The 13,832-nt window shown below is 37.3% G+C and overlaps 1 protein-coding gene across 8 annotated transcripts; it reads left to right on the top strand.

The window, feature by feature from the left end:
- The first annotated feature begins 1,683 nt into the window (after positions 1 to 1,683).
- postnb (periostin, osteoblast specific factor b) lies at positions 1,684 to 13,519 on the top strand. Of its 8 annotated transcripts, XM_011482341.3 has the most exons (21): positions 1,684 to 1,868; positions 2,335 to 2,433; positions 4,937 to 5,001; positions 5,114 to 5,271; positions 5,347 to 5,511; positions 5,602 to 5,748; positions 5,845 to 5,986; positions 7,092 to 7,304; positions 7,401 to 7,535; positions 8,937 to 9,085; positions 9,246 to 9,382; positions 9,552 to 9,682; positions 9,785 to 9,915; positions 10,756 to 10,858; positions 10,947 to 11,014; positions 11,179 to 11,224; positions 11,308 to 11,337; positions 11,445 to 11,540; positions 11,619 to 11,669; positions 11,972 to 12,001; positions 13,006 to 13,519. In XM_011482341.3, the coding sequence occupies exons 1-19, from the start codon at positions 1,756 to 1,758 to the stop codon at positions 11,660 to 11,662; spliced, it is 2,172 nt and encodes a 723-aa protein (XP_011480643.1). In that variant the 5' UTR covers positions 1,684 to 1,755; the 3' UTR covers positions 11,663 to 11,669; positions 11,972 to 12,001; positions 13,006 to 13,519.
- Positions 13,520 to 13,832: the final 313 nt, after the last annotated feature.

Genomic DNA, 13,832 nt, shown 5'->3' with positions numbered 1-13,832 from the left:
GAGAGCTAAATTATTATTATTTGACCACCCGAAATGTTTAAAGTAACAGAGCTTTTATTAAAACTGCTTGCGTTGGAGCAGAGAACAAAATAAGACGTTACATTTGTTTTTCACTGTTATTATACCAGGTGATATTTTTTGTTTCCATTTGATAAATATTTTGCCTAAGTAATCAAGACATGTACCGAAACTGCTGTGCAACAAAATACATATTGTTGTCTTTTATGTAATAATGTGTTATTTTGACTAGGTTTTTTCTTAGAAATTCCTTTAGAACTCATTATCTATTAATAAATTACTAACAAACCTTCCTAGAAATGAAATCTTAGAGATCCAGTTTAGACTAGAATTGATAAACTCCATGAGAGACTTTTAATATGCACTGTAGAGGAAAACGTATGCCAATAAAGCTAGGATCAAAATGGAAATAGTCTTCAATATTGTAGAATTTGTTTTTAATTGTGCTAAACTGCATAAATTGAAAAAAAAAATCAAATACAATTAAAAACATTAAACCTTTCTTTCACCAGCTTAGTTGCCTTGTGAGAGAGTGTCCACTCTGAGACTGGAGGGTTGAGTTCAAATCCACGTTTGAGTCAAACCAAAGAAAATAAATGCCTTCCTGTATTTACTTTCTTTTCCATCCTGCTTGACACTCCGCATTAAGGGGTTTGGTTGAAGGGTTAAACAGCCAAGTGGTTGCCTAATGTGGCAAACATTCCTCTGAGGGATGGGTCAAATGCGGAGAACAAATTTCACACACCCATGGTGCGTGACAGCTAATGGGACTTTGAAAATATCATCAACTATGATGTTTTATCTGTTTTGTTTTATGAATAATGTGTGTTTTCATATTAATTTTAGTACAGTAAGTGAATTAATTACTGTATATTTTTATTTTATAAGTGAAACTAGACCAAAGACTGTCTTGATATTTAAGTAGGTGGATATGAATGAGTTTATTCTGTGTTTACTGGAGTATGGGACCATGTAAATAGTTTACAAGTGTAATCTGTGAGTCACGTATCTGACGTTACACAACGTTTAGCCGAACGTTTTACCCAGCTTTAGTGCATTTTAATTATTATTCATCAAATCATTTAGTTTGAATCTACTGTAGCAGCAATCATACAAGCTAAGTTCTGCAGGTCAATACCACCAGGTGGAGCTGCAGTCCAGCAGAAGCATTTGGGCTTTTTTGGCATCTCTATCACACAGATGTTATTCAGTTTTCTTGTGTGCTCTCTGTTTTCATTGTTTATTGGCAATCCAAATAAATTGAGTCTGGAAAAACTGTAAACATCCAAACTCGGTCTCCCAAGTTCATAACCTGATCATTTGAAATTAGCTTTGATGTCTTTAAAGTATTTTGTGAAACTGCTCTGTTGTTATGCAAGCAACAATTTTTTTCGTTTAAAAAGGTTAAAATTAAGTCAAAAACTAACATTTTAAAAGAGATTTCTGTTCTGTGCAAAATGTAGAATCAATTTTTTGACATCAAATGACTGATGGCAAAAGTTTTGTCATGCTTTTTAAATGACTAAATGCTGTCAGAACATATTTATAAGATTAACTGCCATTATTATTAACTAAAAAAGTGATCAACCTCTTGTTCTTTGTAAGTGTCTGGGTGGTCTATGCATGCAAGAAATGCAGCCTTCCTCTTGGAGTGGAGGGTGAGACTTGTGGTATATAAGGGCTGCTGGGAGTCGGCTTTCATCACTCTGGAACTGGAAAGGCTTGCCTAAAACAAGGATGAAGCTCCTCTTAGCAGCTGCACTCTTTGTACTCTACACCTTTGACTCTGCTGACTCTTCAGCTTATGACAAAATTCTTACCCACAGTCGCATCAGGGCAAAAAAAGAAGGGTAAGCCATTTAAAATCTGTTTTGTGTGTGTGTGTGTATATATATATATATATATATATATATATATATATATATATATATATATATATATATATATATATATATATATATTTAAAGTTTGCCTTTTTAAGCTGTGTTGCCATATTTTGTCTGTGTGTGTGCCTTAAATGTGAAGGAAGCATCTAAATTCTAATCTTTTTTTTGCTTCAAGGTGGTGTGCAAAAATATTGCTTTGGAGGTCTTAGTGGGAAAAAAATTTCTTGAAATGTGGCTGAAATGTATTTTCTAAGCCATGCAAAACTAAGATGATTCAGAAACATTTCACACACAGCAAACATCTGCGCAAAAAGTCTCTGGTTTCAGTTGCAGTGGTTGTTAAATACTTATTCACACTTGCCCTGATGCCTTTACTGTCTTTATCAAATTAGTAATGCCTTGTCCACGTTCATTTATTGCATCTTTTTAGACCCAATGTCTGTGCCCTCCAGCAAGTTATGGGGACCAAGAAGAAGTATTTCAGCACTTGCCGCAATTGGTACCATGGAGCCATCTGTGGAAAGAAAGCGTGAGTGTTGTTTCATTCAATCAGATCAATTGATTTGTCAGCTGAAAAATGTTTGTGCATGTATTTCTGATGATGTTTCAAGTTTCCTTCCTGCTCCTCTTTTGCTTCTTTTCAAGAGTTTGATGGAAACTTGGATAGTTCCACAGAGAGTGGGGAGGGGGGGGACATCTGTTATCCAACTTTCACTTACATTGCTGGGTCAAATGAGAAACACATTTTTGGATCCTGCCCCAAACTCTTTATGGAGAAGACAATCCTGTTTAATCCCTTCAACTCAAATCGGGTTGTCTTAAAAGAAGGATCCTTTTTTTGTCAATGTTTGCCACCGTGGTGAACCACTGACTCCAGGATATCATGTGGCCACAGAACTTTATTTATGAATGGAAACATTTAAAGTTTAATATTTAAAAGCTATTTGGGGGGGTTATTATTCCAGCCAGCTCAGCTCTTTTCATTTTGAAGTGGGTGCCAACCATGTCGGTTTTATACGTCATTTTCCTTCCCTCATATATAAGCACACAGTAAAAACCCACAATGAAGTTTTGCTTTGTGCTTCACAGCACCACTTGGAGCTTTCAAAACAGTGCTGATGGATTCACTCCACTACCATCCAATTAGCATCTTCTCATTCATAAAACACAGACTGATGTAAATATCACCAACACGTTTTTATGACAATAAATCTAAACCAATTTAGAGAAACAATGAAAAACATTTGGATAACATAATATTATGGTGCAGTTTTGCTCATTGTAGTTCCTAATCTGACACAGATGACGCTGTTAAAGAAAATCTTTTCAGATGTGTCTCACATGCACTCTTACATAAACTTCACTGGTTTTGCCCAGCAGCTCCGAAAAATTTCTCTTCATGTCAAAGTTCCGATCTTTTTCCAAATGTGCTATCAGGTTGAGTTGAAGTACATTTGGCACACACATTACAATTCAGAAAGTCCTGCTAATTCTGCAACATTGGCTGCAAAAGGGAAGGTTTGCCCATAAAAACGAGTTGTTTAAGGAGTTAGAACAGCTTCTTCAAGACAGGATGTTCCCACACAAGTTTCCTGCAGTCAATTAGCACATTTGTCTCCATGTCCTGAACTGGTTGGTAAGAGAAAATGTTCACTGCTCAACTTCCAAACCACTTATTCAGAACATCTCACCGACAATGTAAAACCGCATCAGTTGCATGAATCATACTTTATGACAAAGTTATCAAGACAAGTGGAACAGTATTTCTGTAAAAGAGCACGACAGTCAAAAGTTTCCAGCTCTACTGCCAAAAACAATCATTTGGAGTGGGAAAGGGGCTCAACGTGGGTTATGCTGACTCTGCAGGACTCTCATCCCAGTTCTTGCATATTCATTTAACCCTGACATAAATACAGCTGTAAGAAGAAGCAGCGGTCTGGATCCTGTCCGAAGCATCAGCAGTAGATAAATCATGGAGCAGCGTATCTCATCAAACTCTCTGCTTGTTGTGTCTTTGATTTTGAGTAATCAAAGACCTTTATTTTTTTCTTTATTTTTTGGCTTTTAAAGACTCTTGTTAGTAATCTTGCAGTACCAGAATATAAACTAAAATTGGCTTTAAATTACGGTCCCACTTTCCATTTAGGAGGTATTAACATCAGAAAATTACAAAACATGGGATTACTGTCTACTTGTGAGTGGTTAATTAGTTCATCTTATTTGCCCCTATTACTGCAGTCATAAAGCTAGATCAGAAGATCTCGGGCAATAAAAATGTGGGTGTCTTACCCTGGCAAACTCTCCCGACAGCTTTGCGAACATGTGGTGTTGTTTAAACCTACTAGCTCCGTCTGGGCTGTTTTTTTTAATATTTTGTGAGTTTTCTTAAATTGTGGAATACCTGCCTTTTACAAGGGGTGAAATGTACATCGCCGCATGTTTAGCTTATGCATAAAGGAGCCTGTGCGGATCTGAAATGAATCATCGTATTTATACAAGATGTGTTTATGCTTTGCAGCTGCACTGAATTTTACAACTCCACCAAGGCTGAAAGAACTGGCAAACTTAGCAGAAAATACTATTTTATACATTTTATCTTTAATTTATAAATTTACCTTAAATTTATAAAATATGTTCTAAGACACCCTTTTTTTTACGAAATAGCTTCTGAACAATTTTATGTTTCAAACAGTACAATAAAAAACATGTTTCCAGTGGCTTCCAAACTTTTTCCAAAACAAAAATCTAACTCTTTGTTTAGTAAAGTAAAGTGTCTAAAGATGCCAAAATGGATTAACTTAAAAAAAGTTTGCAGTAAAAACTACTACTGTAATGGTAGCACAAGCCTCAGGGCATCAAGTGTATTAGTTTTGGCTCAAACTGGTGCACAGTGTTGTCTACTGGGATAATGAGTATCATCTGGAAAAACTATGAATTCATTTGATGACAGTTCCACTGAAAAATGAAGCAGCCAGAAGATGTCAAAACAGTCAGACGAACAATATTTCTTTTTTTCTTTTGTCTGCTTGCAGAACTGTGCTTTATGAGTGCTGCCCAGGCTATATCAAGCTGGACGGCATGCGTGGTTGTCCTGCAGGTACAACTTTCACACCTTTTTTTTTTTTACAATATTACAAAATCAAGCTCAAAGATATCAATCAATATCAATAAAGGCATGTTGATAACTAAACAAGTCATCTGTTCTCTAGTTGCCCCGATCGACCATGTTTACGGGAGCTTGGGTATAGTGAAAGCGTCATCAACTCAAAAGTATGCAGACATTTCTAAAGTGAGACCTGAGATTGAGGGATCTGGATCTTTCACTTTCTTTGCTCCCAGCAACGAAGCCTGGGAGCTGTTGGACGAGGTGATTTAAGCTCTAAATTAAAATTCCGTCTTCTCTCCCACCAAATCTAAACATTTTCTTGTTCTCGTCTAACAGGATGTGAGGAATGCGCTGGTTAGCAATGTCAACATTGAACTGTACAATGCTCTGCATTATCACATGGCCAACAAACGTCTTCTTACCAAAGATTTGAAAAATGGAATGACAATCACCTCCATGTACAATGACCTTGATCTCCACATAAACCATTATTCCAATGGGGTGAGTTTAGCCTTGAAGAAACCACACCAAAACCCCACACACACTAACTTGAAAAATGCTAAGAAAACATCTTTTATGTGACATTTGCAGGTGGTGACTGTAAACTGTGCTAGGATAATCTCTGGAAACCAGATTGCCACCAATGGAGTGGTGCACGTCATTGACCGTGTCATTAGTGCAATTGGTAACAGCATGCAGGATGTCATTGAGGTGGAGGATGACTTGACTACTCTGTCTGTAAGTATACACACAGGTAAAGGAGGATTTGTAGTTTATGTTACCAAACAATGAAGTTTAACTAAATGAAAGTGTGCTAAACAACATACTTTTTAGGACCTTGCCCAAACCAGTGGATTGTTGGAGAAACTGGGTCAGCCGGGACATTACACTCTTTTTGCCCCCACCAACGACGCTTTTGATAAACTAGGCAGTGATGTCTTAGAAAGACTTCAGAGTGATAAAGAGGTCCTCAAAGGTGAAATTATCTGCTTTCTTTCTAAATCAGCTTTAATCTCTTAAGACTTGGTGTCCACGTGTGAGGGCATCACATTAAGGGTTATACTACCACAATGGTCAATTTGCTAATCTAGGGCCCTGTGACTATGTATGTGGAGGGTTACCTCAAGTTTTAATGTTACGTTAACACTGGTTACGTGTCACACATTCCAGAATGCGCTAAATGCGAATCTTTTTATTTTTCAGCTCTATTCCAATATTTAAAAGACTTGGTGTCATATATTTCTGACTGGGCACAAACTGGAAATTTTTAATTTTTCCTTTTCCAAAGGTTGGAAATTAAAAAGGAATTAAAAAGGACGCTACCAATACGTCCCTACAAAATCGGAGTCCTTGACTGGTCAAAGTTCAGTTTGGTTTAACTTTAAATACGTGTTCGTCCCGTCTTGAAGAAGCTGCTTGTTTTGTACGTAGGGCCTGAAAATTGGCATTCAAAACTTGTGTAGTGACGCATTGCCAAGGGCGGCGTGAACGTAGCATTAAGAGGTTACATTTTTTGCACTAAGAAAAGTGAACCATGATGATTACAGAACATTTGCCCATTTTGTGGAACTGAAAGGAAAATATGCAAAAGTTACTTGAATAAAGTTTTGAATAAAACAATGCTACATATACACTTATTCACGTTTTTATGATAGGTTTAACAGAAAATGAGTTTTAAACATTTCTAATCACATGAAAATTCACAAACAAAAAAAATAGAAAAAATAATAAAAAAATATATACATATATATATATATATATATATATATATATATATATATATATATATATATATATATATATATATATATATATATATATATATATATATACCAAGGACATTGTAAAACTATATATTTTTATTTGATTACTACAACTTACTGGATAAAATCAGAACCCTTTGGCCCAAAGTAAACGGAGAGTATAAAGTCATTACAGAGAAGGACCACAAGGATCTCAAGGGTTTTTAGGTTTTCAGGACCTAATATGTCTTATGCTGGAAATGTCACTCAGAACATGACAATTTTTGAGAGTATTTTGGAAAAATGATCCATGCTCTAACTGAAGGTGTCCTGTTTCAGCTCTTCTGAGTTTCCATCTCCTGGACTCAGTCCAGTGCTCTGAAGCCATCATGGTTGGAAGCTCGTATGAGACCCTGGAGGGAAACAGCATCGAAATTGGCTGCGACGGGGACAGCTTGACAGTGAACGGAGTCAAAATGGTTCTGAAAAAAGACATTGTTACTAAAAACGGTGTCATTCATCTCATTGACCAAGTACTCCTTCCAGACTCTGGTAAGCCTCCCATTTCCTTCACTCCTCCAACCCAGACATGATGTTTTTATGTTGTTGGTTTTTTGACGGACTCTGAAATTCCTGCTCTCTTTGAAGCCAAGCAGGTCATGGAACTGTTGGGAAGTTCCCAGTCAACCTTTGGTGACATGATTTCTGAGCTGGGCATTTCTACCAGCATGGCGTCGGACGCTGAGTACACCTTCTTGGCTCCTCTCAATGATGTGTTCACTGGTGAGTCACATGCATCTTTTTATGACATGTTGCCTCTGTTTTCCATTCAGGAGGAATGTCTGAATATGAATGGCAAATCTTTGCCGTTTCTGTCTAGACTGATTTTCCAAGCTGACTTTATGGCGCATACACAGATCTTTTTTTCTTATTATTCTCAATAGGTAGACGCTGTGGATCATTTAGTGCTAAATTAAGGAAAGTCAAATTTACACTTCCCTTAGAAAGAAAAAGTGTGTCCCTTCAGCAATTAAATCATCATTATTATGGATATAAAAATGGTGAAGGCAGCACAAACATGGTCCAGATGAAAACTTTTCAACTGATGTTGGTAAATTGGTCTACAACTATCACAATAAATATTTCAAAGCCCCATGCCGATCATCTTTTGATCTGCTATTAAAGCATTTAGAGTGGTCTTTCAGTTACAATTATGCAGGTTTTAGCCGAAAAAAAAAACCAACAACTCATTTTTCAGTATATAGTTTCAGCAGAGCGGCAGGGGTTCATTACAAATAAGCCTATGAGTTGCTGGAAGAATGATTGGAGCAGACCAACACCACCCCATTTCCCATCACCTATCTGTTTTTACGTTGCAACAAAAATTCGCAGTATTGGAGCAATCCAGCCATACAGTTTTGAGCCAGATGCCAGCTCAGACGAGGAAAACAAAGACATACATGATCTAGTCGTCTGCAAGTGGATGCATCGGAATGGATACTTTACAGCTACAACTTGTTTTAAATGGCATTTTATGTCAGCTTTTGATTCACAAAAATTTGAATAAAGAAATACACAGAAATTCAATTTTAAGCTTAACTTTCTTTCTATAATCATGAGCAAAATGCCACAAGATCATGTTGAAAACAACAAAAACAGGACTTTAATTGGAGTGGGTCTTTAGCCCCTTGATGCCTATAAAGTATGTCAAACCCAGTGGACATTAGTTACTACTGACCACTGTATTAAATTTATGAAAATAAGCTAAGAAAAAATCTATAGATTTGGGCAGATTGGAGTCTTTCTCAGCTCTGTGACCTAGTGGAGAATTCTCTGCCCTAAGACTGGAGGATTGTGGGTTTCTGAGCATGGCTGTGACTGCAGCTCAGCGCTCCCCTGTCAAGTGCAAAGAACACATTTTAAAGCTGTATTTTAAACCAGATCCTCCTCACTGTGAAGGTGTTCCACTTACAGCACAACTGTGCACAAAAAATGAACATGTCTCATATGGTGGGTACCTGTCCATGGTGGGCCACATTTCATGCTTGAGTTTGTGTTAATGCTGCAACTGCTTTTGAGCCATGCCAAAATAACACCAACTGCAAAGAATCTGTTCAAAATTTTGATTTCAAGTGATACCAGAACAAAAAAACAAGTAAATGAAATCAAACAAATCTTTTACAGATGAAGTCATGTCTATAGATCAAGATGATCTCAGGGTTATCCTGGAGAACCACGTCTTTAAGAATAAGATCATGCTGGGACAACTGTACAACGGCCAGCTGCTGGAGACCATTGCAGGAAAAACCCTCAGGGTCTTTATCTATCGCACGGTACGTCATCTTTTCTGATTCTGGGCTTAAAATTTACAGCTGCATGCTAGAAAACACACATTGTATGCATTAGCCGTTGCCTTTTCACTGACATTTGATGTACTGCGTTTGATAAATCACATGAAATGCCCTAACTTTTAGTTGTAACTTTCATCTGCAGGCTGTGTGCATCGAGAATTCTTGTCTGATCCGAGGAACTAAAGAGGGAGCCAATGGGGCCCTTCATCTCATGAAGACTCTGCTGAAACCTGCAGCCAAAACAATGTTTGAGATTCTGAAACAAAATGGAAATTTTAAGTAAGCTCAAAAAAACATTTCTTCGTAAACCACATCTTTCTGTATAATTCTATGAAACCCAAATGGCACAGATGTGAAGGGGTGAGTGCATTCGGTTCACTTTGAAAACCCTTTGTGGTTTTTATGACAGCCAAGTTGCTGTTGTTCTTTTTTTTTTTTTGTACTGCAGGATCTTTTTGTCTCTGATGGAAGCCGCTGGGTTGACTGACGTGCTGAGGCAGGAGGGAAGCTTCACTCTTTTTGCCCCAAGTGATAAGGCATTTGCCAGCCTGGCCACTAGAGATCTTGAGTTGCTGAAGAGTAAATCCTCCTTTTGTTATCGATTTTTGTTTTTTAGATGCTTATGCAGCCTCTTAAAAAATAATGCTGTTGGTTAACATCATGTCTTTTGTGATATTTCAGGTAATAAGAACGCCCTAAAAACCATCCTTTTGTATCACCTCACAAATGCTGTGTTTGTCAGTGGGGGACTGGAGGTTGGAGTGACTAACCTTCTGAAGTCTCTGCAAGGCAGCAGCCTCAAGCTGATTTTTGTACGTGTTCATCCCAGATTTCTTTTTTTTTCAAGGAAGATTTTATTGTTTTATGTTCATTCTTTAAAGTCCCACGCCAATCAGCTTTTGATCGTTTTTAAAAGTGTTCCCAGTGGAATTTTAATTAGGATTTCACGGTTTGTATATATATAAATAAATAAAAAATCCTATGTCGTTTTCTAGGACAAAGCGTCTGCAGAGCAGCAGAAGTTAGTCAGAAATTAGCTTTTGAGTTACAGGGAAGACTGCTGGGCGGAGCAAATTTGCACCCACTTTCTGTCTTACACTCTGTCTCGCCAGCTTACAGCCCCTCACAACCCTCAACCTAACTTTAGCTGTCCAACAAAAATGGTGAGCAATATTGGAGCTTTCTAGCTGTACAAGTTTTGATCCAGATTCCAGCTCTGTCGAGAAAAACAAAGACGCACTCATGGATCTATCTATCTGCAAGTAGGAGCATCAGAATGGAGCGGAGCAGGGAACTTGTGGTCGATTGTAGTTTTAACAACTACAAGCTAATTGGGCATTTTTTCATCTACTCGTGATTTACTGGATTTGGATAAAGAAATATTCATGAAAATGAATCCTAATTTTCTTTATTTGTGTCTTCCATTGAGAAAAAAGGGTGACAAAAACATGTTAAAAACACCAAAAACTCAATTTTCATTAGAGTGGGTTTTAAACGTAAAATTTCTGAGGGCACGTGACTCTTTGTTTAAACAAATTTCATTCCCAGTAGCATAGCCACAGGAAGTTAGTGAGATCATTTGGAGATTTGCGACGTTATATATGAAATCTCATTTTGAGATCTTTTGATTGTTTATTTGTTTCTGTCCTCAGGCAAACAGCACTACCCAAGTCAATTCTGTCAAAGTCCCAGAAGCTGACATCATGGCCACAAATGGTGTGGTTCACTTTGTCAACCAGGTTCTGTACCCCGAAGGTATGACTATTCACTCCCTTCAATAAATCTGTCAAGCTCTGCATTTTACTGTGACACCAATAAAACCTGAGTGTTGTTTAACTACCAGATATGCCTGTGGGAAGCCAGGATCTGCTCATGGTGCTGAGGAAGCTTGTTACATACATACAAGTAAAGGTGAGTTCCTGTTTTAAACACATCTCAGGGTGCCAAAACTGATGTAACGGCCATCATTAAAAAAAAAAAAAATTATGGTGTACTTTGGCATTAACTCCTAGATTCAAACGCATGCATACCTTTGCATCGCAGTCCTCTGCTTTAACAAATTATTGGTTTTACAGTACATTGCAGGTTTCAAATATCAGGAAATACCACTGACCTTTATGAGTAAGTACTAGTATTGATAAACCACAATTGAAATGAAAATATGCTTTATGACAACTAATTTTTTATGATCGCATTTCTTTTAGAGACGATTGTGACACATGTTGTCAAGGAAGGTAAATCATGTTTACACATTTGTTTTTCAAGGTTTACTGAGATTACTTTAGATTTAGGACAAGATATGTTGAAAGGCAGCCCAATTTCCAAAAAATTACCATTGAAGGTGAACCCAGCACCATCATGACCACCAGGGTTGTTAAAAGTGGATCTAAACCCAGGCTTTTTAAGGAGGAAGCCTTTAGCACAGGCAGAGTCACAGGTAAGCAGGTTTTATATTTTAAATCTCTTTCTTTGGTACGTTTTGGATTGTATGAATGTTTGGCTCTGGTGTCCTCAGGTGGCCTAAGGCACACAGGCGGGGTTCCACGACCAACAAGCTAAAAAATATGTAAGACTGAGGGAGCATAAATGTGTATTTAAGTCAAGTTAGTTTTGAGAAGTCAAAGCTAGATTTTTGTCTTCTTTATTTATAAAATAATACAATCTATTATCAAGCATGTGGAACACAGGATTGTAAATGACACAACGTAAAGATCTGTAGTTTGACGATCTAAAGGCTGTTAGTGTTCCATAGGAGATTAACCAAATCAATAATATATCCTTATGAGCTAATTACTAAAATAAAAGGTATGTCTTTTAACTTTTTTGAACTCATGAGACATCAATTAATCATTTATGTTGCCTTTATAGTAAGAAGAACTCCTCCTCGAAGGGTTTTAGGTAAAAAAATGATGAATCCAGTGACTGGCTTTTTTAATACAAGATAACACAGACTTGAAGCTGTTATTGTCTATCTTTTTTATCTTTTTTTTTTGTTTATGTGGCACGCTTTCCTGCTCTGCTTTGTGTCTATAGCACTTAAACCCCCACTAGTGATTGTAGCAGCAATCAACGGAATTGTTTGAGAAATTTGCTCGTTCCCTTGCTGAAAGTTAAATGAGAAAAATATAGAGCACTAACATCAGTGCATGGTGATTTTAAAGCAAGGAGTGCTAACATCTTCAGAGCTGGCGGAATAAAACATTCCTAATTATAGGAAAAATATTTGACTTTGATTATGTGCAATGATATTTTTTCAGGTCATACAGTGTGACTGACTCGACGTCTGCAGTTTGCCCCCTAACTGTAGTGGAAACAGGGATTGAAGTTGAGATAGTGGCCCCCACGTAACCTTCAGTAAAACCACAATGTGTTCTTAAAGAATTAAACAAGCACTAACAAATATGGTTTGAAGTTGCAGTAGGTGGGTTTTGTTGTTTTTGGCCACAGTCAGATTGGCTGATTCTTTTTCTTTCCAGTCCTTGTGCTGAAGGGAGCAGTTAGCACAGACGCATTCACATTTTCCATCCAGAGCTAGGAGTGGCTTTGGTGCTCGCATCTCACTATCAGCAAGGAAGAGCATTGGTGTGTTTTGTAAAAATCTCTGCAATTCCCTAAAATCTGCTGAAGGCTCATCATTCATTCATTTGCCATGCTTGTCGCTACAACCCTCCATGGAATGCTCTGCGGACATTGGCTTTGTCTTTGCAGCTATACGTCTGTCTTAAGGCCCATCGTCCACAAAGCTAAAATCATCTCTTCAGCTCCCTGTTGTGTGCTGTTTGATGTTTCCATGTGTGAAGAGATGAGCTCAGAGCTTGAATACCAAGCTTTGACACAGTACATATTTCTCTTTTGGACAATAAGCCCCTTGTACCTGGTTCACATCATCCCTACTCTTTCAGGTGACGTAGGAGAAGAAGAGCCTTGGTTCTGAGCATGGACACATGAGGAGATCCGTCTTAAAATGGAGGAGACAGACGTCGAAATCAATGGTTGAAACTTGTGTTGTAATGCTTGTCTACCCAAAGTGTCAGACTTTAAATACAATGTCCTGCCTGTAACTGATAAAAAAGAAAAATCCATCAGTACGCATTTCCAATGGTGCTACAATTGTATATATATACTGTATATTATTGAATGTTTAACTTCACTGCATGCTACCTGCTCCAGTGAATAATTTCCATCAACTTTTTCAAACTTTTGCTTGATAAAATTTTGAAAAAGAAGACTTTAAATTTCATCATTACAATACCACATATGTTTTCATATTGTTTTGTTTTCAGTCCTCTCTGTAAGACATTTTTAAGTGTAATCGTTGTTCTAATCAGGCAATTGCATCATTTAGGTCAAGGTCAAATGTTGAAGATGATTGCATCTATTTTACAGGCGTTCTCCAATAAAGTGCTTTCAAAGAGATAATTGTGCCAGAAAGTTATTTTTGGTGCCCGGAATGTTTGAAAATTGAGACCATTACTTTACACTTGAGAAAAAATTAGGATAAAAAAGAAAAAAATATGATAAAAACCTGAGGATGTTCACGATTTCTCAAGTACAAGATGTGTTTTTCAAATTTCAGGAATTTTGAGAAATTGGCCACTGTTCTAGACTGTTTGGAAAGACATTAACAAAGAATCAAATAGGTTTTAAAGTCCCACTCCGATCATCTTTTGATCTATTTTGAAATTGTTTCCAATGTTCTTTTTATCATGGTTATGCGAGTGTTACCCAG

Source organism: Oryzias latipes, chromosome 13 (genome assembly GCF_053564925.1).
Source record: "Oryzias latipes strain Hd-rR chromosome 13, Olatipes_Hd-rR_3.1".
NCBI classification, from domain to species: domain Eukaryota; kingdom Metazoa; phylum Chordata; class Actinopteri; order Beloniformes; family Adrianichthyidae; genus Oryzias; species Oryzias latipes.
This window is presented reverse-complemented; position numbering and strand designations above follow the sequence as displayed.

Coding starts and splice junctions, on each gene's coding strand:
- postnb (XM_020707959.3), top strand. CDS start 1,756: ATGAAGCTCCTCTTAGCAGCTGCACTCTTTGTACTCTACACCTTTGAC. Junction 5,987..7,091: donor TGATAAAGAGGTCCTCAAAG/GTGAAATTATCT, acceptor GTCCTGTTTCAG/CTCTTCTGAGTTTCCATCTC. Junction 7,536..8,936: donor TCTCAATGATGTGTTCACTG/GTGAGTCACATG, acceptor AATCTTTTACAG/ATGAAGTCATGTCTATAGAT.